General features: G+C 54.9%; 9 protein-coding genes across 9 annotated transcripts; 4 read left to right on the forward strand and 5 right to left on the reverse strand.

Moving 5' to 3' along the window:
- Positions 1 to 233: 233 nt before the first annotated feature.
- CCMA1212_000291 (uncharacterized protein) lies at positions 234 to 2,192 on the reverse strand (the record flags this gene model as incomplete). Its single annotated transcript, XM_073697765.1, has 2 exons — positions 234 to 355; positions 419 to 2,192. The coding sequence occupies 2 exons, from the start codon at positions 2,190 to 2,192 to the stop codon at positions 234 to 236; spliced, it is 1,896 nt and encodes a 631-aa protein (XP_073562931.1).
- A 695-nt stretch (positions 2,193 to 2,887) lies between these two features.
- CCMA1212_000292 (UPF0651 protein) lies at positions 2,888 to 3,625 on the forward strand (the record flags this gene model as incomplete). The annotated part of the gene is made up of 1 exon (XM_073697766.1): positions 2,888 to 3,625. One exon carries the CDS (start codon positions 2,888 to 2,890, stop codon positions 3,623 to 3,625), a length of 738 nt encoding a protein of 245 aa, XP_073562934.1.
- A 266-nt stretch (positions 3,626 to 3,891) lies between these two features.
- CCMA1212_000293 (Xanthine phosphoribosyltransferase 1) lies at positions 3,892 to 4,639 on the reverse strand (the record flags this gene model as incomplete). Its single annotated transcript, XM_073697767.1, has 3 exons — positions 3,892 to 4,050; positions 4,114 to 4,536; positions 4,607 to 4,639. The coding sequence occupies 3 exons, from the start codon at positions 4,637 to 4,639 to the stop codon at positions 3,892 to 3,894; spliced, it is 615 nt and encodes a 204-aa protein (XP_073562933.1).
- A 2,507-nt stretch (positions 4,640 to 7,146) lies between these two features.
- On the forward strand, positions 7,147 to 8,046 carry CCMA1212_000294 (uncharacterized protein; the record flags this gene model as incomplete). Its single annotated transcript, XM_073697768.1, has 1 exon — positions 7,147 to 8,046. One exon carries the CDS (start codon positions 7,147 to 7,149, stop codon positions 8,044 to 8,046), a length of 900 nt encoding a protein of 299 aa, XP_073562936.1.
- Positions 8,047 to 8,305: 259 nt separating this feature from the next.
- On the reverse strand, positions 8,306 to 9,973 carry CCMA1212_000295 (Cytochrome P450 52A11; the record flags this gene model as incomplete). Its single annotated transcript, XM_073697769.1, has 3 exons — positions 8,306 to 8,460; positions 8,546 to 8,809; positions 8,872 to 9,973. The coding sequence occupies 3 exons, from the start codon at positions 9,971 to 9,973 to the stop codon at positions 8,306 to 8,308; spliced, it is 1,521 nt and encodes a 506-aa protein (XP_073562935.1).
- A 2,666-nt stretch (positions 9,974 to 12,639) lies between these two features.
- CCMA1212_000296 (Putative acyl-CoA synthetase YngI) lies at positions 12,640 to 16,641 on the forward strand (the record flags this gene model as incomplete). The annotated part of the gene is made up of 3 exons (XM_073697770.1): positions 12,640 to 14,343; positions 14,411 to 16,371; positions 16,455 to 16,641. 3 exons carry the CDS (start codon positions 12,640 to 12,642, stop codon positions 16,639 to 16,641), a joined length of 3,852 nt encoding a protein of 1,283 aa, XP_073562938.1.
- Positions 16,642 to 17,053: 412 nt separating this feature from the next.
- CCMA1212_000297 (uncharacterized protein) lies at positions 17,054 to 17,650 on the forward strand (the record flags this gene model as incomplete). Its single annotated transcript, XM_073697771.1, has 1 exon — positions 17,054 to 17,650. One exon carries the CDS (start codon positions 17,054 to 17,056, stop codon positions 17,648 to 17,650), a length of 597 nt encoding a protein of 198 aa, XP_073562937.1.
- A 32-nt stretch (positions 17,651 to 17,682) lies between these two features.
- CCMA1212_000298 (uncharacterized protein) lies at positions 17,683 to 19,098 on the reverse strand (the record flags this gene model as incomplete). The annotated part of the gene is made up of 2 exons (XM_073697772.1): positions 18,255 to 19,098; positions 17,683 to 18,178 (listed from the first exon to the last, which is right to left on the reverse strand). The coding sequence occupies exons 1-2, from the start codon at positions 19,094 to 19,096 to the stop codon at positions 17,683 to 17,685; spliced, it is 1,338 nt and encodes a 445-aa protein (XP_073562930.1). The 5' UTR covers positions 19,097 to 19,098.
- Positions 19,099 to 19,697: 599 nt separating this feature from the next.
- CCMA1212_000299 (Peroxisomal membrane protein PEX30) lies at positions 19,698 to 21,655 on the reverse strand (the record flags this gene model as incomplete). The annotated part of the gene is made up of 2 exons (XM_073697773.1): positions 19,698 to 20,231; positions 20,288 to 21,655. The coding sequence occupies 2 exons, from the start codon at positions 21,653 to 21,655 to the stop codon at positions 19,698 to 19,700; spliced, it is 1,902 nt and encodes a 633-aa protein (XP_073562929.1).
- Positions 21,656 to 24,012: the final 2,357 nt, after the last annotated feature.

The following is a 24,012-nucleotide window of genomic DNA, read 5'->3' on the forward strand; positions in this document are numbered from 1 at the left end:
GGCGCAATTGGGAGAGGTACAAAAGATATATGTAAAATAAATGGGTGTGCAATATCACTTTGGGATCAATACACGTGTCTTTGTGTGTCATTTGTCCACATCTGCGCTTGTATCCTTGCTATTGATGATCGATCACGACTCCAAGTCAGGCGCTTATTTTGCACCTGGAGCGATACATGGTTCGCCGAGGCCACCCGAGAGCCTCCCTTGATATTTCGTCACCCCTGTCACCGTTATCCTACAAGCAATGCTACAATCGTTTTGACAGCGAGAGACGGGTCCTGCCCTCCCTCTACGAGATCCTCAAACAGCTTTGGGAGCTTCCCCAGCACGCCACGCTGATCAGCCTTGCGCCCTACGCAGATATTTCGTTAGCATCTCGGTCCGAGGCAAAAGGGGCCATGTCAAGCATTCTTACACTTTCCCGGAACACCAATCATGACGGTCAACTTGTTTTGTGCCTCCCCGATCCAATCAAAATCAATCTTCCACTCCAGCCGAACAGACGACGTCGCCTCCGACCGTGTCTTGGACGGTATGTTAAACTCAAAGGCTTGCTGGCCCATGAAATGAACCAGCTTAGCCTTGGTAAAGGACAAGGCGGGTGCCGGCTGCTTCTCCGCTTCATCCTCCATCTCCTCGACCGTCCTTCGCAGCGGCTTTTTCCTCCGCGCCTCGGCAACGGCCTGCAAGAACTCGCCCTTGGAAGCCAGTTCCCGGTCCAGTCTGGACCAGAGCTGCGCTCTGTGAACTGCCGCCTGGTACCATTCCCCCATGGCCCATGACAATATCCCTATGTTGCGCTGCATGCTCCTGTTGCAGTCGCCCTCGCATATCCTGGTGAGGAATGGTCCGAGCTCGGCCCTTGCTGCGGGTTCTAGGGATTGTATTTGGAGTTCCATGATGCTCGAATTGGTGGCATTGACCATCATCTCAACCTTGGAAGTGAAGAGCCCGGGCGCGTCTTTCGACCGGAAAGTCATGACACGTCGCTGTCGCAGAGGCTGCTCCCCATCTGCATGCAAAACGGCCATGGTGGACGTGACCTCGAATGGGCTAAACAGTTGTAGATAGGGCAGTTCTTCCTCCGCCGTCATCTTGACGGGATGGTGAGATTTGATGTCCGCAACGTTGACCTGGTCTTGTGTCGTGGCGACAACCGGCATTGTCCTTCCAAACGGCAACAAAGCTGAAGGATTCCATGCCGCTTTCAACAGCTGTTGCGATGGTGGTGGCAGGGGTTTCGCCTCGGATTCAATGAGATGCCGTCGCACCACGTCAAACACCTCTTCCTCGTCTGCGAAGCTCAGGATACGGCCGGAAGACTGCATCAGCCGTAGCCGATCATTCTCTTTGCTTACTATCTGCAGATCCCGCTTCAACTTTGCAATCTCTTCGTCAAGAGCCTCTAGTTCCTTCTTCTTGGCTCCATTCGGATCAAACGCGCTGACTTGCCGAGCCGGGTGGGCCTTGTCGTGCAGAAGACGCTCTCCTGAGGCGCTGTCGGTCTCCCCTGGAGGAAGCTCAAAGCTGTGCATCGGCAGAGCGGGTTTGCTACCGGGCTTTCCGGGCGGTTGGCTCGCAGATGGCTTGAGAGGTGAGCTCTTTTTCGGCCTTGGTTTGTCTCTCCATCGCGACGGACTGCTGTGTATGCCTTTCGGGGGCTTGAAGGAGGCGGGATCGGGGACAGAGGGCGGCAGCTCGGGTTCCGGGAAGGAAATAGGCCGCCCGCTATTTGGCGATCTCCGCTGTCTTCTACCCAGAAAAGAGTCTGCCTCGTCGTCTCCTTCGGGCGCGGGTGGGGGTAACGGTCGTGGCCTCGGCTTGAACGGCGATCTGATGGGCAATCCAACCGAGCTCCCCTCAGCTTGTTCCGACGATGGTAGTGACCCAGGGCTCTGCGCAGCCTCATCCTCCTCTTGCGCTGACGCATTCGCTGCTGCTGTAGGCGCGACGGCAGCTTCGCCGACAGCTTTTCGTGCTGGTTCGTCGGTTGTTGGCGGCGCAATTTGTTCTTCGTCTAGCGTCTGCGGCTGGCTGCGCGCTTTGCCGGCCTTGGTCTGCGCGGGCTTGGGAGGGCGACTCGGTGAGTGCTGAGAGGACAATATCGCGTCGTCGCTGCTGGAGCTGCCAACGTTCATGGAAGAAGTGCGAGGCGAGACCCGGCGTCTCTTTGACGCGGGCCCGTCCATTGTGGAAGAGTCAGGGAGCTTTGTACGGAGATACCATTCAGACAGAGAAAGGACTATGCTGCAACGATAAGAACATGTGGGAAAAGAACAAAACAATAAAACAGACAAATTGTACAGAGATGGCGGCTGCTGGGATGGACAGCTTGACGATGCGGGATGGTGTTTTTGGTGTTTTGGGGCCGGACGGAGCGCGTCACAGCAAGCTGCAGCTAAACAAGGCGGGCTTGGACCAAAGCGGTAGGCGGTAGCGCTTGGATGCGGCGCAATATTCGGACAGTGGAAGACGGGAACAAGCTTGGAGGGCTCCCAATAACCGCTTCAATGGCGGTAAATTGATAGCATCAGGTGTAAATTCCCTACTGGACACTTCTAAATCGATCTGAATATCCACCCATCCACATCTTCCACTCTAACCGCTGAGATTGAGCTTGAAATCAAGAACCATCACGTGCAGCTGAGCTCTTTTATGTAGTAAATCTCTGGGTTGCCGGTTTCGCCGTATGACGTCCGACTTGCCACCCCACAAAAGCTTCTTTGCGAAGCCGAAGTGCGAAGGCCGGGCCAGTTCCTCGCTTCATCCGATCTCCTTCCGCGCTTCTCTGCACCTATATCATAAATCGCTCTTGCGCATCGCATTGCATCGCATCGCATTCTTTGGCGCCATGAGTCTTCGAAGCAGCTAAAGCATAATCACAATGCCACTATCAAGAACTGCCATAGCGCGACTGGGCCTCGTGCGCAGCACAGCTCGGCCGCAGGCGAACTGCTGTCGACGATGTTTCGCCAGCCTCACCAGATCGACCACAACAACATCTCAAGAGGAGCCATGGCCGCAAAAAACACCCCTTGGATCCTATTACGAAACGATACACGACGACCCTACCGCCTATACACTTCCTAAACCACCAAAGAAGACAGCCAGCTCCAGCCCAACCGACAAAAAGAAACCGCAAGAATCAAGCACCTCCTCATCAAAGACATTTCTCACGCAAAAGCCGCCGCAGACATCGCCCGAATCAAGAGCCCGCGTGATTTTCGGCTCTCGCCTCCTCGGTCCCGCCGAAGAAGCCGACCGCCTCGCCCAGAAGAAGGCGAAATCCACGTACGTCGCCGGCGTCCTGATACCCCCTCGCCCGGAAGAGCCCGACAACTGCTGCATGAGTGGATGCGTCAACTGCGTGTGGGATCGCTACCGGGAGGACCTCGAGGAGTGGACGGCTCGAAAGGCTGAGGCGAATGCGAGGCTGAGGGCTGGGAGCCGCACTATGGATGCTGATGGAGGCGGGTCGGAGACGGCTTGGACGGCAAACATTTCGAAAGATTTGTGGGAAGAGGAAGCCTTGAAGAAGGTCCCGGTTGGGATCCGCGAATTCATGAAGCAGGAGAAGCGGTTGAAGGAGCGGCACCAGAAAGAAGGGACACTGGGCGGTTGAGCAGTCAAAGGACAGACATCTACGTGGAGTTTGGGAGCAGCAGCGGTCTGCCAGAGTCAAGCAGCTCCTCGGGTGATGCATCCGATATAGATTCCATCATGTACCATTACAATGGGTAGACGGCAGAGAGCAGACATAGAACGGAGCGAGACGATATCAATGACTTCTTGGTCTATTGGCTTGTTATCATTTCATTTCATCATCGTTTTTTCTTCTATTTCTACATTTTACTGATTCGCAGGCTTAAATGACAAAGGTGCATAGGACTACAACTTCTTCTTCTCGGCGGCAAGGCGGTCGTGCTCGTCAATGTCAATGGCCTCCCAGGGGTAGTTGATCCATTCATCGCCGCAGGTGACGGCTGCCAGGTAGCGGTTCTTGATCATGTCCTCAGGCAGCTGGCCCTTCTTGGGCTTGTCCTTGTTCTAGACACACAAAGTTAGCCAATCGACGCTCCCCAAGAGAAAAGGTTTTAGAAAAGAACATACGTGAAGAACGAAGATGCTAAACTCGGCCTTGGGCGCATCGGGACCCAGCCTCTGGCGCGCAAGCTCGACGTCCTTCTCAAGCTCCTTGACGGCGTACTCGAGCGTCGTCCGGGTGTCGTCGACCTCGTCGACAATGAGGACGCGCTTGCCGACCAGGTTCTCCATCTCGCCGAGGGCGCTGAGGTCGAGCCACTGGGTGCGGGTGACCTTTGTGCCAATCTCCTCGACCTGGCTGTCGCCGCCCAGGGACTCGTACAGCGAGAGGCCGATGGCCTGGATGGGGATGTTGGGCGAGCCGGGGCGCTTGAGGAACGAGCGCAGGATGCGCGCGGGCACGTAGCCGCCGCCGCCGATGGCGATTATGAGCTGCGGCTTGAATTCATCGAGGATCTTGGTCGCGGCCTGCTGGCACAGCTTGTGGACCTGATTTTGCTCATGTTAGTGACTGACTGACTGGACGGAGGTGTTGTCGCGTGTAGAAGATGCGGCGTACGTCGTTGTAGGTAACGTAGAGCTTCTCAACCATTGTGACGGATTTTGAATGTAGACTTTTTTTTTCTCGTGTTGTTTTAGTTATTAACGAGGGGTATCACGAAGGAATAGCTGTAAGGAAATGGCTTGAGGCTTTGAAATGGTATAAGGATGATGAATCGAAGAGATGCGGTTGACGAGGCCGGCGACCACGGGAGCTCGACACGATACGCAGAATGCCCAAGAGGAAGAGAAGAGGAAAAGGAAAGGAACAGAAAGAGAAAGAGGAGGAGGCGCAAAATAAGTCCATCACACACACAATCTCTCTTCGCGCCTTCTCTCTCGGCGGCTTCCGATGGCTCGAACTTTTTTTTTTTTTTTTTTTTTTTCTGGGTCAGCCCAAATAAGCGCATCTTGTCTCTCCCCCACTATCGATGCTGCGTCTCTGTCTGTGCTTCAACGGGAACAGCTTTACGTCTCACACAAAGCAAGGGCGTATTAGACATACTCGTTTCGGTTAGGCGATGATCTCTGAATCGGTTCTGCCTGCTGGCTTGTGTGAGCAATGATGTACTGATGAGTCTATACTTGAGACACACAAGCCGTTGGTAATACGATGCTTCACATGGAAGAAGAGGAGGTAGATAATGTAACTGCTAAGGCATAGACAGTATACTAGATCGAGGACTTGCCGTCTTGTCCCGATAACAAACCTACTGCCTTTTGAACAGAGCCTCATGAGATACTGTGTAAGACAAGCAAAGTACGATACAAGCCGAGCTGTAGGCTGAATCCATCCGAAGGACCAAAGTTGAGGCGTGACTCAATCACAAGCACGAGCTAGCCAATTGCAGAATGGCCGTCTTTGCTTTGCCGAGGTCGAGCATCAACTGACATCGCCGTCTACAATGGGAATAGCTTCATTCATCTACCGCCACATGGGTAAGGTAAATGCTGCGATTAGTACACAAAGTGGTCCAAGGAACAAGTCCGATGGCCAGGCTCTTGTTTCAATCCACCGGCCAGCCTTATTTTGAAGCATTGAAATACTCGTGGATATCGATGATCAAGACTCACAAGCAGCATAAAGACGAGCGTGATTGGGTCAAATTGTGATGTCCGACTTTGAATCTTGCTACATATCATCGAGCAACCGCTTTGAAACAGTACAGTATATGAGAATAGTGAAAGGGGGGTAGATGTTGTGATAAGTATTATTATTGTCTTATAGACTCTAATGGGAATGACCAGTCGCAGGCGATGGGGATGGTTCGCATGAGAGTTGCCTCGCAGTAATGGCTGGGTACTGGATCACAAGCAGATACTAGAATTTTCCCCAAGATGTTCAGCCTCAAACGAATAGCCTCAAACGACTAACCTCAAGGTCAATATCATTCTACCTCTAACCACAACCCTCTGCCCGCCATACGGCCTACACAACCAGCCGCCAGACCTAGTCAAGCGAGAGCGAATGCATGCAAGCACAGAAATTCATTAGAAGGACAAATTATCGGTCATATTTCAACTAGCCTTGACAGGCCTCGAGACAAAATCCTACGAGTATCGAACAAGATGGCTTAGTGTAGACGCCCCCTTTCCTGCGCACAATTTTCACTTCTCCTACCTATCTACCCGATATGCCGGTCAGGTCCAAAGGTGCGTAGGGCCACGTTGTGATTCATGCGCAAAGAAAATTCCAAGGCTATGTGGAGGCATGATACTGAATTGTCAGTGCGGACTTCTCCCCTATACGCCTTGAACCTCGTTTGTAAGTGTACTCGAGAACGAAGAAGATCACAATGCCAGAATGAACGGATGAGATTTCGACTCTTATCGTGCGCACCTTGATTACTTCAGACTCAAGCGCCGGAGGAAAGCAATGTTTGCCACTACATAACCGACCAGGAGGCTTGTTGGCTGGCTGAACCTTGGCTTAAACGTTAATTGTCCTGTCTACTCCTATCTTGTCGATGGGCCTCGGAGTCTTCATCCCAACAGTATTCGCCAGCGACTCTCGCTAGGGAAGGAATTCCAATAGACTTCACGAGACAAGCAGTTCTACCTGGTTCTCTGGAATGTGTCTGGAGACTGAGGATCACTATGATTGAATCTGGCCTCACAGCGTACATCTTGTCCTTCGCTAGTTACGATGAAAGAACATCCACCTCGACGGCAATTTACGCTTCTTTCTGGACTCTGGCCCTAATGTTATCATTTGAGTCTCTTTATTCGTATCCTTACTCGCCGCAAAGCCTCCAAATAAGCTTCGTGGAGGCTCATGAATCCAACTTTATTGGGACCTCATCCGTCGGCAGCTCAATGTTTGTTGAGTGAAGCCCTGAAGCTTAATTCTCCAAAGTCTGTAGAGCCCTACAGTTGAGGATGATCTGTTCAGAAGCATCCTCCCATGCCTATAATAAGCTTCCTTCTCACCTCTTCATCCACCAATTCCTTCCTTTCTCACTCATCCGTCTCCATCAATTCACACTTCCACCATTGTTGAGCATCCTTACCGCCTTGATATATATATCTACATACTTATACATATATATCTGCTCAACAATGGACGCCTTCAAGATGGACACGGACACGAACGCTTCCGCCACCACAACGAGCGTCCTCGTCACCAAGGCGGACGGCACGACCAGGGACAGGATCCAAAGCTACCTGTCCCTCAACAACATCGAGGTCTTCCAGGACCAGTCCCTAGTCTGGGACTTTGACGACTGCGAGACCCTTGAGGAGCGTTTCGACTGCGGGCTCATGGGCCTCGAGGAACTGCGCAGCGAGGTGGTGGAGGCGACTCGCGAGGGCAACGAGCGCGCCCTCATGGACACCGTCGTCGGATACAGGGAGCTCCACGCCCTCATGACGAAGCTGGTGGGCGAGGCTGAGGAGGCAGTCATCGACGTCCTCGCGCTCCAGATCCGGGCGTTCAGGATGCAAGCCGGGCCCGAGAAGAATGCCGTCGTCATCGCGGACAGGTGGGAAGGCATCGCCTGGAAGATCGCCAGGCGCCGCGACGACATGATGGCGCAGCTGGGCGCGGCACTGCTGCTCATGGAGAAGCAGTGCGTCTTTGCCAAGCTCTGCTGGAGCCCCTTTTCGTGGGATGCCAGACGCATCTTCTGCGTCGAACTTGGCGGCCAGCCGCAGGGAGCGCTGTGGTCCGATGGTTTCGAGGCCGAACACTTTGCGAAGCTGTGTTCGGACGACAACAGGTGGTCTATCCGGATGAGGTGGACGGCCTACAAAGGAGCGACCAGACGGCCCAGGTATATCCTCCTGGATGGCGGACGCGGCGGCGGCAAGGAGCAGACGCTGGTTCTGTGGGACAGGATTGATCCTGCCGCGGTGGGCGATGATGAGCTCACGTTCGATGTCGAGGTTCGGCTGCGGAATAGGCTCTTTTCGAATCTCCGGGTTGATGGTGCTGGGATGTTTAGGATGATGATGTTTTGAGATTTAGATTGTGGGATCGTATGATGGTTTGGATTTACAGACTGGCACTTATTGGATTCAGCATTTGATATCTGTTTCGATATCCCTAAAGCGTTTGGTCACAGGGTCACCTCCATACACATGTGTCTAGGAAGGATACAATAGACGTGACTAGATTTATTTTCTTATTCAGTATTACAATGTCGGTAAAGGAAACGCCGTGAATCCCTAGAAGAAGAAGAAGAAGAAGAAAGAGAAGTAGCAAAATCATCAACACCTCTCAAGACCTTGTAAGACTGACATTTACTCCATCCTTACACGTCGTCGCCAGAGCATAAAGCTCAACCCACTCAGCATCATCGCTCGCACTCATCGTCTCAAACGTCTGCACCATCCTCGACACCAGATAATGTGTCTCAAGGAGAGCAAACTTTTCTATATTGGCAAACAGTCAGTTAGTACACACTCCATACACACAGTCCCCATACATATTATAGAATAGTCAGATGCTTTTACTTACGGCCAATGCAAATTCTCGGACCGCCATTGAAAGGCAGGTATCCCCAACCCGGCCTCAAGCCGTTCCACCTCTCCGGCACAAATTCTTCCGGATCGCGGCCAAAGACGTGAGCGTCGCGGTGCATGGCGTAGATGTTGTACATGACGAGGTTGCCCTTTTTGATGAGGAGAGGAGAGTTCCCGTCTTCGCCGCCGCCGTAGGGGAGGACCGTGTCCTTGGAGGCCTCGCGAGCATTTGTCGGGATGACGGGATGGAGTCGTAACGCTTCCGTTCAGAAACTGGGGGTTAGTTCGAGTAAACAGCTGAGATCGTGGTGGTTGACTTACACTCTTGGACACACCATTTCAAATACTCCATATTGTTCAGCTGTGTGCTTGTTGCAGGCCCAGCGCCCGCAACGGAAAGCACCTCTCGCCTCAATCTTTGGTAAATGTGAGGCTTTCTCGCCAGGACAAAGAACAAGTTACTCAGAAGACAAGCCGTCGTATCGCGACTGGCAACCAGGATGTGGAGGATCTGGTCTCTGAGCTGCTTCCTATCCATCGCCACGGCTGCAAGCCCCTGAAGGACATTGCAACCCGTGTCCAAGGACTCGTCGTCTTCTTTCCTTCTGTCCATGGATGCGCTGATGAAGTCGTCAATGTACTGAAAGACACGACTCCGCGCCCTCATGGCTTCAAAGTTGACGGAAAACATCTGAAGCGGGCCGAGCTGCATCTTGCGCACAATCTCCGTCGAGCACGTCAAGTAGTCATCCACAAACTGCTTCTCTTTGGCATGGCTTGAAGCTCGATTCAGAACATGCGTCGAGTGGCCCATGAGAAAGTCCGTTGCAAAGTCCATGGTTAGCCAGAAAAACAGCGGCTGCAAGTCGACAGTCGCTCCATCTGCAGGGATCCTCCTGAGCAAAGCCTGGAAGTGCGTTTCGAGCATGTTGACAATGTTGTCCTTGTTCTGCTTCGCAAAGCACGGCCGCAAGACTCCGCGAGCGTGCGACCACGAGTGTCCGTTGAGCGTAAAGATGCCGCTTCCGAGCATCCCCGTCATGGCGTTGACTCGCAGACGAGGGAGCTTGAAGTCGTCGAAGCCCGAGGCGAGAACGTGCTTGACGTTGCGGCTGTCGCAAGTGTACACGGCCTCCCACGTCCATCGTCTGCAAACATATGTGTTTCCTAGTTGTTGAAAGGTTCTGTAAGTTGAGTCGAGGTACTTTTCGACGGGCTTTGCGAAGAGACAGTCCCAGATGAAGTCGAGGCCGATAAAGGGGTCTTTGACTGGGGCCTTGGATTGGGCATCTTTGCACCCTCTGGTGCGTGAAACGCGATACTGCTGGACTTGAGAGTATATACTGCCCAGTATGTAAGAGATGGGAAGAAGAGGGATGAAGAAGTAGAGGAACAAGTATTGGCTCTCAAGTGAAGGAGACATGGCTAATAAGCTGTCCGCGGACATCGAACAAGGGAGTGAACTGGTTTTCAGATTTGCTATGGCAGGGGAAGTTTCAGAATATCGACAACAAGGAGAGAAAAGCTACCACGCCTCTTATTCCCAAGCCCCCAGCGCAATGAAGCCTCCACATCCCTCCAGGTCAGGGGGGCGGACGCCTGGTGACACGTCCAGTTCATTGACTGGCTTGACTGTCTGGCATATATACATGCCTGCAAGTACACGCCAATTCTGCAGGAGAATGCATGGAAAACGAATACGTACAGGCCCTTTGGGCGGTACACGCCTCGCATCATGCGGACAAGACAACGCCAGATCCAAGGAAGAGGGAAAGCAGGGGGGGAGGACTGCCCTAAGGCCCATTCATAAACGTCACATTACTTCTGGGCAAGGTGGGTTTCACAGGTTCAATCTAGTCAAAATGCCTTGCATACATAGGACCGAATAATGTCAATAGTCTCTGCTCCCTCGTGTTCCTCTTCTCTGCTGTGCGACTCTTGGGCGCAGCGGCCGGGGCCTGATGGGAGCTCTCATTGACTGGAAGGGGTTGCTCCTGTTGGTTTCTGATTACGACGGGAGCGTATAATAATAGAATCCTCAGGATCACAAAAGAGGAACGCTTCTGCGATGAGCTGTTCTTGGCCAGCCTCGTGATGAGCTTCTTCGTCTCCCTATGACAGCGAGTGACTTTGTCGAGTGCTGAGCCGGCCCCCATCGTTGATGGCACTCCTCGAGGATAGTCGAGGCCGTGATCCTCCTTATCGTTTTACCGCCGCCTCTCCTCCGCAGCATGCAGTCACACACCACATGCCCACATACCCTGCTGCCTCCCAGCATCTCAGATAGGATGGGAGCAGTGCTGACAGCTGTATGTCTCGCAACCGTACAGGATCGTGCTGCTACGATGGCTCAACCGCCGATCGGACAAGTGCCTCCTTGGCACAGCCCGACTGCAGAAACAACCAACTATGTGGAGGAGGGACGAGTCAGACATCCGACAACTTGGGGCAAAGAAAGAAGAGGCCCTTTCCCCTTTTCTGCCGGGAAATACCACGCCGGCGAGGGTTAGCTGCAGCACGCCTCGAGCCAATGGGCGACGGCATGCCCTTGCGGCATTGAGTAACTTCATGCTGGATATGCAACCACTCGAGACAACGGTCTTTGGGACGAGCTGGATCAGGCCAGCAGCTGGGTTGGCGTTTCTCAATGACATGGTACACGTCGTATTCGCAGATCGAAGGGATCCAAGGATTTGGCCTAGAACGGTTCGTACTCTGCACGACGTGTTCTCGTGGCTTCTCTGTCACTGCTCCTGAATGAGGTGGACGATGATGAAAGGGGGAAGTGACACCGCGTGTGTTATAAGCCGGCCAACGTAGTCAGGGTGTGGATGAGCCTCTTCACCCCTTTTCCTCCTCATTGTCCGAAGGCAGTAAACAAATCTCTTGGCTGTTCACTGAAGGCTGTCCAAGTGACCATGTTGCCAATACGACGATACTTGGCGCAACCCTTATTGATGTCATGAGTGTTGATTTCGTCGCGTCCGTTTTCACACACACGCACACACGCACACACGCACACACGCACACACACACACAGACCAAAAGCCACCCAGCCGGGAGGGACGATTTACATGGAAGATCCTGGCATTTGACGGTAATCCAGTGAAATAGATTGGATACCAAGCGAACGTTGACTTTGCCAGCGAGGCGCGAAGCAGGTCAGCATCATCGTCCAGACTCTTTGTGCGTTCAAACGGGCTCCAGAAGGTCTCAGACAACATCTAAGATGTGTGTGACTCGGGACCAACAAGAAACCTGATGGCTCTCGAGAGCTTATTTCCTACCTTGTGCGAAGCAATGCCGCCTCCCTCCTGTCCCTCCCGGCCCCCTGTCCGGCTTCCCGTGGGGAGATTCAGCAGCACGCCGTGTTTAAAGTACCATGTACGGCCGCCTGCCGGATAACAACTCTCTCTCTCTCTCTCGACGTAAGAAATATTGATGGTGTTACAAGACACAAAATCAGAGAATGGAGCTTCTCCTTCTATCTGGCTCGCTGCCAGGGCGAGGTGGCGTTTTCCTGGCCATGTTATTGGGGAGGAACGCTGGGTCGTTTGGTGGCACAAGGAGGGAGACGATTGGGTTTCAACCAACAGCTGCACGGGTGATCGAATGTTGCTTTATGCTCCCAGGCTAACTGGGACGAGGTGAAACTTGGGCTTCGCATGTTGTGTGTGTGTGTGTGTGTTGCTTTGGCACACAAGGGAAATTGCTCGAAGGAAGATGAGTCTTGTTTTACGGGACGGGGCGAGCGATGGATGGATGACGGGGCTTGCGTTGTGCTGTGCTGTGCTGTGAGAGGAAGTCACGGAGGTTGGGGGGAAAGAGTCTGATGTGATATGCTGGATAACACGAGGCGAGGTCACAAGAGCATTTATTGATATACTCTATAATAGATGAAGAGCCAAGGCTGGACTATAACATCCTGTTGATCCCATCGTCATCCCGTCAACAAGTCCGTGGACTGCTACCCTCTTTACCCCTTTTTCAAGATCAACAGCCGTTACTCTTGAAACTAATAAGACATTTGAGAAGAAGAACAACAACAACCAGAGTAAGATCTACAAAAGATCAACAATAGACAAAAAGATGGCGCATCAACAAGACAAAACCACCACCGCCCTCGCAGAGATCCACGGGGACCCCCTCACGGACCTCGACCAGAACCTATGGGACCTCTTCGCAGCCTCTGCCGCCGCCCAGCCCGACAGAGAAGCCATCGTCTCGCTCTGGCAGCCTGCAGACGCCAGCCTCGTATCGGAAGACAACGCCCACCAACCCGCAGACGCACCCGCACCCGCACCCTCCACATCGACTGCGCGATCGGAATGTCTCAGATGCTCGTACGGAAACCTCCGGCGCGGCGCTGAGCGGCTGGCCGACGCTCTGGAGAAGGCGCTGGGCGGCATCGTGGATCCTCACCAAGGGCCTGAGCCTGGGCGTGGCATGCACGTCGCCGCCGTGCTCTGGAACTGCGCGGAATGGGGCTTCCTGCTCTGGGCCTGCGTCAGGATCGGGGCCGTCTTCATACCCCTGGATCCTCGTGTCACGGACGACGACGTGCCGCTGATGCTCGAGGCCACGGCGCCGCGCGTGCTGGTCGTCCAGGATGCCGAGGCTGCGCGGCGCCTGGACGCGGACCTCCTGGCCAGGCTGGAGCTTCCACGGCCTTTTGTGCGCGTCTTTTGCGGCGGCGGGTCGGTCGAGGGCTGGATCAGCCTGGCGCAGCTCATGGGCGGAGGAGCAGAAGATGGGGACGCGTCGTTGTCATCGCCGTCTCCCCCTCAGGGGCTGGGGCTGGAGGCTCGCGGTGACACAGACACAGACACAGACACAGACACAATCACAGGCACAGACGCAGACACAGACGACGATCAGCAAGGGCCGCCCCGGACCGGCAGCGGCAGCGGCAGCGGCAGCGGCAGCGACGACGGTCGTCTTCCCGCCCTCGTCGTCTTCACCAGCGGCACCACCGGCCGCCCCAAGGGATGCCCTCACACGAACCGCAACCTGGTGTCTCAGACCAGCAACTACGACGCCAACGCCGACCCGGACTTTGTCGACCGCTGGCTGGTCCACACGCCCGTGTGCCACGTCTTCGCCATCAACAACGCGCTGCGCGCCTGGCGCCACGGCGGCACCGTCGTCTTCGCCGCCCGGTCCTTTGCCATCGACGCCACGCTCAGGGCGCTGGTCGAGGAGCGGTGCACCGTCATGTCGGCCACGCCCACGCTCGTCCGGGCGCTGCTGTCCCACGCGTCGTTCCCGAGCCCCGAGGCGCTGAGCCTGTCGGTCGTGTCCGTCTCGGGGACCATGGTCGCGGCGGAGCACATCCGGCTCTGCAGGGAGGGCCTGGGGGCACGGGATGCGATACAGGCGTATGGGATGAGCGAGGGGGCGCCGATTGTGAGCTGGTCGAGAAGGGACGAGATGCTGGTCGATGGGTATCATGCGGGCGTGGGAAAGGTGCTGCCAGGGGCGGCGGTGCGGGTGTGTCGCTGGGGGAGTCGGGAGGTGCTTTCGAGGGGGGAGGTGGGAGAGCTGCATATCTCGGGCACGTCGGTGATACACAACTATTTCGGTGAGGACGATGATGATAATGATGACGATGACGGGATGTTTTACGAGGACGAGGCGGGACGGTGGTTGAGGACGGGGGACCAGGCCATGATCGACGAAAAGGGGGTTGTTTATATCCTCGGGCGATACAACGACTTGATCATCCGGGGAGGGGAGAATATCGACCCCTTGAAGATTGAGTCTGCTCTGTCGGACATTCCAGGTCTTTTACAGGTACGAACTACCCCCTTATTTCAGCGATGCTTTGAGATGACCCCAGCTGATGGGCGTACAATACTAGGCATTTGTCGTGGGAGTGGCGGATGAGATTGCAGGCCAGATCCCAGTCGCCATCGTCAAGCTCACGCCAAAGGCATCAAAGTCCACCATCATGGAGATATCACGGCTGCTGGGCCCTCACTACGCCCTCGATGCCGTCTACACGCTTGAAGACCTGGCTCTCGACAGTGTGCCAACAACCTCTATCGGAAAGCCCAAGAGAGCAATGCTCGCCGACATTGTCACCAAAACGCGGCAATCAGTTGCAGCAGCCAGAGCTTCTGGTCCTCCTAGCAAGAAGAGGCAACAAATATCGATGTTGGAAGAGCAGTTGGGGGGTATATGGGATCAGCTGGTGGGCGTCCGTCCCGGCAAGGCGGACGACATCTTTTCCCTGGCGGACAGCATCACGCTGCTTCGGTATTGCGACGCGGTCCTTCGAGGGCTCGGAAAGCGCCTCTATCTCCAGGACCTGAGTCGATATGCCACAATTGAGTCGCAGGCTCGGCTGTTGGCCACGAGAGAAGCGCCCCCTGAAGCACAAAAAGCGGGAATGAGCAAGGATAGCATCCCTGAGATCTCTCGGAGAACAGACGATGACTATTACGACTCCTTTTTCCCAAGGGACCGCTTTTTCGACTCAAGGCAACATCAGCAGCAATACTCAACGTTTCCGAATATACCGGCCGATGAAATCCTGTCAGCCGCCCGCGAACAAGTCCAGCGGTTCGGCCTCGACGGATCCGACGTCCAAGATGTCATCCCCGTCAGGGGCTCCATGTACCGCACAATCGTCGGCCAAAGACCCCAGTCCTACCGGATCAGAGTCGTCTTCCGCGTCCACGACGCCACCGTCTCGCAGATCTACGACGGCCTGTTCCAATGGCTCTCCTTCAGACCTCTCCTCCGAACCATCCTCCTCGGAGCACAGGGAGCGCTCTACCATACCGTTGTGCGGCACAGCCAGGCCTTCTTCCACAAGCTGGTCCGCGAAGCCGAGGCGGCAACGGAGAAGCAGGCACGGGACATCTACGAGGACAGCTCTGCCGAGAGCCACTCGCTCGTGTACATGTTTGGCGCCGTCATCGTCAAGGTCAAGGAGACGGGGCAGAATCTTCTCTCTCTCACGTATAGCCATTCGATTGCCGATGCCTTGACTCTTTTGCCGTGGCATCGGGATCTGGACCGGCTCATCCACGATAGCGACACCATCATCCCCATGCAGACGTCGTACCGCCTATTTGCAGACTTGTTCTCCGAATACCAAGACAGTCTGCCGGCGCAGAGGGCCGTCTCATTCCACGTCCAACGCCTGCGAGGCATCTCGCGCTACAAGAGCGCACTCTGGCCGAAGCAGCTCTCTCCAGGGATGATGATCGGGAGCGACGCAGGCTCCATCTTTGCCGCAGAGCGCGATGCCGTCAGGGACCAGATATGGGACAGAGAGTGGCAAGACAGTGCAGACGAGTTCCGCTTCCCTCGCCGCAGCAGAATCGTCCGTCTGCCCACCCTGGCCAAGCTCCGCGACGTATATCGCCTCGAGCCGGTCCTCTTCGCGAAATGCGCCCTCATCCTCTTCAACGTCCTCCAGACGAAAGCCCCCGTCGCCATCTTCAGCTCGTGGGAAAGCGCCCGCTCGTGGCCGTTTGTGCCAGATTGGGTGTCGGATGCCCTGCAGCCGGCCATGAGCATCGACGGGCCTACCGTGGAATGGATCCTCAACATGTACGAGGCAAACCGCGGGGAGACGCTCGAGGACCTCATGCAGCGCATGGTGCGTGAGCAAGAGCAGATTCGCAGGCACGAGCACGTTCCCTGGGACAATGTCGTACAGGAGCTCCGCGAGGAGGCGGGTGCTGCCATGGATGCGTCCTTCAGACAATCGTTTGTGTGGGATGTGAGCATGGGCGTTGCTGCGTCGAGGGGGTTCCGCAGTGATTTTGAGAGCTTGGAGCCTGTGGCTCGGTACGATTGGCCGGACTGGTGAGTTTGATCCTCCTTGTTTCCATGAGCTTGACGACGATGATGAGGATGATAATATACTGACATGTGGTTTGCTTGGTTAGTGGATTGTTTTGGAGCGCCTTCATGGTGGACAGGGAGAATCTCCTGTTCATCGCTTCGTGGGACACGGCGCAGTTGAACGCGGAGCAGGTCGACGGGTACTGCGACGACTTGGCGGATGTGATGAGGAGGCTTGCCAGCGAGGACAATTGGGGGCTCAAAATGGGAGAGGTGTTTCCCGAGTCCTGAATAGGAGGAGGGAGGGACAGGATGGACAAACACTTGCGTTGTGTTGCTGTTTGCTTTGGTGGTTTGGAGGAGGAGGAACAGGTTGAGTTTGCGTGTGCTGAGGTATCAAGCTGTACGCTCAGCTGTTTCTCAATTTATGCGAGTAAATGCTTCTTTAAATAGTTCTTTGCGAGTTTGCCATATATTTGTTTCTTCTTGTTGTACAACGAAATCGTGAGTCTGCATGAAAGCTTGCAATCCATCACTGCGACAGACGCCTATATAACCCCTTTTCTCGACCTCTTCTCCCAAACTCCCTCCTACAACTCCTCCACCAAGACCTCAAACTTCTTCACTCTCCAACATACAACATCCCAGTCCGACAAAATCCTCCATAAAGCCCTACATTCAAGCCCCCCCAAGCTCAATCATCATGAGCACCAGGTCCCAGCGCGAACTCCAACACCTCACAGCCCCTGCCCCCATCGGCACCGTCGGCTTCCTCCGCTCCTCCTACAAAGACCACCTGAGCACCTGGCTGCGCTCCCAATCCCCCAACACCTGGCAACCCTCCATGCTCGCCTCCAAGCTCGGCCGCGACATCGAGCTCCAAATCGTCCGCGAGCCGCGGCCCTTTGACGTCGCCAACCTCATGCGCGCCGTTACCGACCTGCACGCGGAAATCGTCTGGTACAAGAGGTCGACGCACAGCGACCAGCATCGCGTGTGGAGGGACGTGATGCAGTATGCGAATCCGGCGTTTGTGCTCATGCGGCCTAGGTTTAGGGAGATGCTGGAGGAGGAGGAGGGAGTGGTGGTGACCAAGGATGACTTTTTGGACGAGTTTGATCGGTTTGCGAGGGAGGAGGATTTGGATTCAAAGGTTGTCGTTTTGATGAATTGTCCCGAGTGCGAGAGGTGGGATAAGCAAAACTTTTATGAGGGGTATCAGTTTGTTCGAGAGGTAGGTGGTGAGCGTACGGGGGTTGATGGGGAGCAGGATAAACAGGGGGGAGAAAAGCTCGACTGAGGGAGGTTATATGGGCTTGATGGAAGGTAAAACTAAGCATGGACAGCCCCCCAAGAATCGAAATCATTGTATTGAATACAGACACCGGCAGCCAGTGAAAGCATCAATGCCCCCCGTCCCCCCGTGGCGGATGAGATTGCAGGCCAGATCCCAGTCGNAAACGTCGCATACCCCCCTCCCCCCTGAACCTCCTCACCACCACCACCACCACCACTCCTCCCCTCCCGCGCCCCTTGATCCTCGCCCAAGCACGTAACCTTCCACACCACCGCCGCCCTCAGAAACGCAATCCCCGACGTCCCCCAGAGCAACATCCCGCAGCCCATCAAGACGCACTTGACCATGCCGTTGTCCTCCCGCACGCAGTCCATCCACATGCCCGTCGCAGCAACGGTCGAGAGCGCGAGGATAGCCGCCTGCAAGTAGAGCAGCACGACGGGGGAGAGGAGATGGACTTCGTGAAAGAGGAGGGTGGTGAAGGAGAGGATGAGGACGGAGATTGTCGTCAGGGAGGGAATGCTGTGCAGCCTAGATCATTCATTATCATCGTCAGTATCGAAACAGGACAACAAAAGGGGGGATATAAATATATAGATCAACTCACAGTCCACCAGAAACATCACTCGAATTCCCATCATCTCTCCACATCCCCATCCACGCAAACACCGTCAACACGCCCACCGCAACACAGCTCTGCATCGCCAGGACAACACCATGCACAACCGCATGGACAAGCCACCTCACCTCACCTCGTCTATCCCCCGCTGCACCACTTCGATCGTCATCACCCATCAAACACCCTCTCTCCTCACCACCCCCATCCCCTCGAGGTAAATCCACAGTCGAACCATTCGTCCACCATAACGACGTTCTCCTTCCCGCAGGCCCCTCAACGGCCCCCAATACATACCGCTGCCTCTGCCGCTGCTGGCCCCGACTCTGACTCTGGCCATGGTCATACGCAGAGGGAGTGGCCGTCGAACACGTCTCCGAACCCACCCCGTCGCTCACCATCCTCCCCAAAGGCGACCAGCCGCCCGAAAACGCCGCCCCAGGGGAAACAATCTGCACCGTTCCCGGTGAAGACACGCGATGGTTTGCATGAGAAGTATGTGGAGGCGTAATCGTTCGCGAAGATGACGACGACGACGATGACGACGCTGGTGACGAGGAAGAGGGCGGTGGTGCGAGAGCAGGCGACAAGGCCGTCATGGAAGTCGGCAAGCTTTGATGCTGAATCTGGGGACAAGGAGCTTGACCGAATTCGAGGCCTTGGGCCTTTCCGATGGAATAGAAGGCGTAATGTATGGGAGAAGAATGAGAGGGTTTGGTTGTGGCATCTTTCTGGGCATCGTTCTTCGTTCTTGTCTGACCATGGTCCTCGTCATCCAGCTCGACAATACTACCGCTCGAGGAGCTCTCTTCGATATCCGAGAGCTGAGGCATCGCTTTGGTTTTTGAATGCTGACCTATTTCCACTCTCTTGTAACCGCTTCCTTCAGCACCCCCGAACGAGAATGTGGACGACTTGGACAAGAAGCTTTCGAAAAGGGGCAAAACACAAGCTAGAAGGTCGTGAGATTGAATGAATCTCTTCCTTGGAACGCAAAGAAACAGAGAACTGCAAGCGAGAAAAGACTGGTGCGGGGGAGAAGAAAGAACGAGAAATGGGGAAAACACGCAGTGCAAACGGAATCCCTTTTGCGAGAAGAAATTCCCGCGACCAGCTGTAAATCCAACTGCCAGCTGGCTCGAGGCGGCTGCATCACCATTTGCTTCAATAGCCTTACAACACGGGGCAAGTCCTTGGCATCTAACGTGCAGCTGCACAGCGCAAAAGCTCAACTCGTATTCGTACAGCAGCAATTCATGATCCTCCCATAACCAGTCCGCAACTCCCGCCAATTCCAGCAAACTTGCTAATCAATGCTAGGTACCAGGATAATATGTTGTTACAAGAAACTTCAAGACGAGCACTCCAACCAAGGCAAGGCAGGCCAGCTCTAAAAATTCACATCGCAGGCTGCCCCTTGGACCTTGATCCAAGTCATTCCAAGCTCATGCGTGCTTCATCCCCAATCCCCCATTCCCCGCCCTCCTTGCCCTGCTTCTGCAGCTCAAGCGCGACGGCAAGGTTCAGTGCGCTGTCGTCCTCTCCGGCCAGGTCGCTAGCAACGTCGCTCGCTCTCCTCGGCCTCTGGCTGCCGCTGCGTCGCTTCTCCTGTCTTTGGCTGTCCAGACGGAGACTATCCCCGGAACGGTCGGTAGCCCGTCTTCTTAGGGTCGGCCAGAATCGTGACGACGTCGAATGTAGAGAGGCCGTATCGTCCGCGGCCTTGACGCTCAACTCCTCCGAGACCTGGTCTTGGTCCTCGTCCGGTGTGGGATCCGGAGGCTCGGCTCGCATCTTTTCGTTGGCGGTGGAGTATGATGTTGTATGCGGCGTCGGAGTGGACTCGGTAGCGTCCAGCTCGTGAGCAAGCTGAGACTCGTCCACCTCGACCAGTTCGGCATCGCGATACCATTTCCTGCGTCGCGTCCACCGGCCCCAACCGTCAAGTCCCCGGCGACCATTTTGCCACTGACGAGTCCGTGTTAGCTCTGCAGAACGAGCGTCAAAGTCAGGAAAGCAATTACCTTGTTGTCGTAGTATAGCCATCCATTCTTGCCTTCGGGACCATCGTAATCCACCGTGCCTTGATCATCAGGATCCGGTACGCCATCTACCCGCCATCGGCTGCCCTCGACCCATCGCCACCTCATCCGGCTTCCATCCTCAACTTCGGGAAGCTCAAACTCATCTCGCGGCGGCACGGCGTTGTTGTGTTCGTCTGTCCATGCAGGCCGTTCGTAAGCAAAGAGGTTGGACGTCCACCCCAGGCCGATCCACCGCCGCTGATTCTCATAGATGATGAAAGTGAACTTGACGCCAGCGCTCTTGCCGCCGTTAGCGGCACCGTTGCGTCGACGGTTCACTAGCAGGCTAGAGGAACCCAAGAACGACGCCTTGCTCATCTGTGATTCTTTTTCATCTGTGCCCTCCCTGAGAGGAAATGGTTTTGGCGGGCTATCGAAGTGCAGACCAGTGATGGCCCCAGCAAGCTTGCGGACGGATTTGCTTCTCCAAATGATTGTCCTCGAAACCCGCATCACCCTCGCGTGCCATGTCAACATGATCGTTCCTGCCACCAGCACGACCCGTCGAGTCGTAATGATCCTGAACGGCGACATGGTCAGGATGATCCAAAAGGGTGTCATGATAAGAAGGCGCATAAACATGGCTGTGAGTGCTGGTCTGGTCGTTGCGCTAGTCGGAGTTCGCTGGGTGCTTAGAAAGTCGGTCATCTCGAGAAGAGGGTCCATGAGAACGTTACATCTGCCGGTAAACTCTTTGAGGGTGTCGACGATTTCATCCAGCGTCTTTTGGTGTTTGGTGGTTGTGAGTTCAGACTTGGCCCGGGCGTGACCAGACTGCTTCCCGTTGGGAGTCTCCTGCAGAGTACCGCCTCCATTGGCGGCAGCCTTCTTGGAGGTGGCGGCATCTTTGGTGACTTGTGCAGGCTCTGTCCAACCACTGCTGCTCAAGGGGCTATATCGCCGTCCGTACATGCCCGCTATCAGCCCCATGGAGACAACAATGGGACCGGCTCGCATGAGCACCACATCGCCGTAGAGGACAATGGCCCAAAAGGAGCACAGCAGCAGGAAGCTCTGCCAGGGGTCGCCGGTACTCCATGTGAGCAATCCGACAAATGTGTTGAGCGGGAGCAGAAAAGGATGGCTATATGCGAGCGCGCGCGTGATCTGGGGAGGGGTGGCAAGGAGCAGCGGGCTCTTCTGGTGGACGAGGACGGTCGATCGACGGCTGTTCCTGGAGGGCGTCGTGGCCGAGAGCGTGACGGGGGAGAAGGCAGCGTAAGTCGGGGGAGGAGCAGCGCCCAGGGTCGCGCTCGAGTCGAAGGCTGGCGGCGACGCGCCGAGGGACGAGTCGTCGCGGGAAGACATTGGCCGGCCGAGCTGTGAGATCCACGGAAGATCCTGCGGTTCGAGATGCGCCGCAGAGCGCAGCTGGTCAGCAGAAAGTCGCAGCAGGCGGCGCTGGAGCGCACATCAACAGCCAGGCGCAAGCACTAGCACGCGGGACGGTCAAGGGGATGATGGTAGCAGAGATGTAGGAGCGGCAGCAGCAGCAGCAAATCGACGACGTGACGAGAGCTCGGATCGTGGCGTTTACGAAGAGCTGACGAGAGACCAGCGCGACAAGCCAACACAGGGCCGAGGTGCGTGTCTTGATGACATCACCCTACCAAGCCCGATGCACTTGTGGCATGTCGATCCAATAGCAGGCGTTCCTCGTAGTCTCGAAGCCAGCGAATGCGCCGCGCATCAACGAGAAAAGCTACCATCAAGTGGTCGAGTGTACATAAAGTAGGTAGGTAGTATGGCAAAGTAATGGACAAGGTAGCAGGGGAAGCGCACCCAGGCCAAAAGACGCACACACGGGAGGATTCAGACCAGAGCAAAGCAAAGCAAAAGCAGAGCGCAAACCAGGGAGCAACTCACAATGGCAGCCATCTAAGGCAGCGGTTCCGTCGTCTCCGCCAGCCCAAAACGTCATTGGTCGAGCCGCGCAGGTTTTGGGCAATTTACTGCTTGTTGGATTCACATCAAGCGGCGACGAAGAAGAGGCGGGAAATGGCTTCTGGAAGAGGGAGAGAAGGATAAGGTAAGAAGAGAAGGAATTGAGGCTGGTGAGAATTAATACTATAAAGAGGAGAGAAAAAAAAGGGTCAGCTGGCTGCAATTCATCCATCCCCGAGTTGATGCTGCTCTGGCAGGAGCCGAGGGCAGGGCACCTGCTCACAGACGGATGACGGGCGTTTGGCCACGTGAGATGCTGGATTTCACATGCAAATCGGGTGGGATTTCCGTGGTAGTAGTTTGTACTTGAAATGCGGTGAGATTATGCAGCTATAAAGGGGTACTAGCTACCTACTCTAGACTGTACCTGTACCTTGTTTGAACGTCTTGCAGCGGTGCCTGATTTCTCCGTCCAGTCGGTAGGTACCTTCTGATGTCTTGCAGCTCTCCATATCTGAGCTGGTGTTGCAGTGCATCAAAGGAAGCTGAAAGAAAGACCAGTTCAATTGTCATGACAGATGCCAAAGTCAAGTCAAAAGTAAAAGACGCTCCATGGGGAAAATGGCACTTGCACAGGGATCCCCAGTCTTCCCTCTTGGCAGCGACAGAATGAGCTCCATAGCACAGCTGACAGATCTGGGGACGCTCTGCAGGGGCTGCATTGGCAATGGTATGGATATCATAGGCTGGAGCCTCATACATATGCAGATGCGGGTTATCATCACTGTTCACACGTCATGCACAAGGGGGGGGGGGGGGGGCCGTGGGGATGACCATCCTCCTTGTCGTGTGAAGGAGGTGGAGGGGGAAGAGGATCCTGGTGAGACTGGTTGTAGTCTTCATGGGGAGGTGGTGATTCATNGCATATTGTTAAGTGCTAGATGAGATATTATTTTGAAAACTTGATACTAGCTACTACCGAGTCGAGCTGGTTGTCATCATGTCGCATGGTACATAGGCAGTAGGTATCCTCAGGAGAATGAAAACACGACGGCGTTGTAGTTGCCGAACAGTTGGTCAAAACCCATGAAAGCATCGACATGTTGAATGGATGCTTCAGTCAATGTTGAATGATTCGAATGCTCTCGTCAGAGCGTTGGCTGCTGGATCAAGACCCTGCGTAGATGGACAGTCAGCAATCCCATCGTCCCTTAGGGATGTCTGGAGAAACTCTTCAAGTCATTCATACCTTTGCAGAGATGCATGTCCATCGTAGAGGACTTAGCGGCCGCAGCCACAGCCGCTTCCGCAAGCCATGTTCACGGGCTCCATGGTCATGTCCCTGCGGCGACCACAGAAGCACCCGGTTCCAGGGCACGAGGCCTCGTTGGTTGCAGTTCCGCTCACGTTGGCAGCCATGACGAAGGATAATTGTTGATCGTTTTGTCAGAGGCAAGAGTGCCGGTTTATGGTTTTGTTGAAAAGTTGTAGAGTGATGGAAGGACTTGATGGTTGTTGTTTGGTGGTGAGGAGAGGAGACTGGATTGATTGCTGTTGTGTGATGAGGATGGAACGAAGAAAAAGAGGTTGTTTGAGGAGGACTCTCGAGCTTTATATACACAGAAGTCTGCGTACTTTGAGTCGAGTGTTTGTCAAGATGCCTCGTGTGCCCTGAACAAAATGGCCTTGGCTGGACAGAGATTCTATTCCAGGAGCAAAATAACATATGGGCAAACGCCGAGCGTCTCAAGCAAACGCAATCATATCAGGCAGACGCGGAG

The sequence above is a fragment of the Trichoderma ghanense genome (assembly GCF_004382785.1).
Source record: "Trichoderma ghanense strain CCMA-1212 chromosome Unknown scaffold_0, whole genome shotgun sequence".
NCBI lineage: Eukaryota > Fungi > Ascomycota > Sordariomycetes > Hypocreales > Hypocreaceae > Trichoderma > Trichoderma ghanense.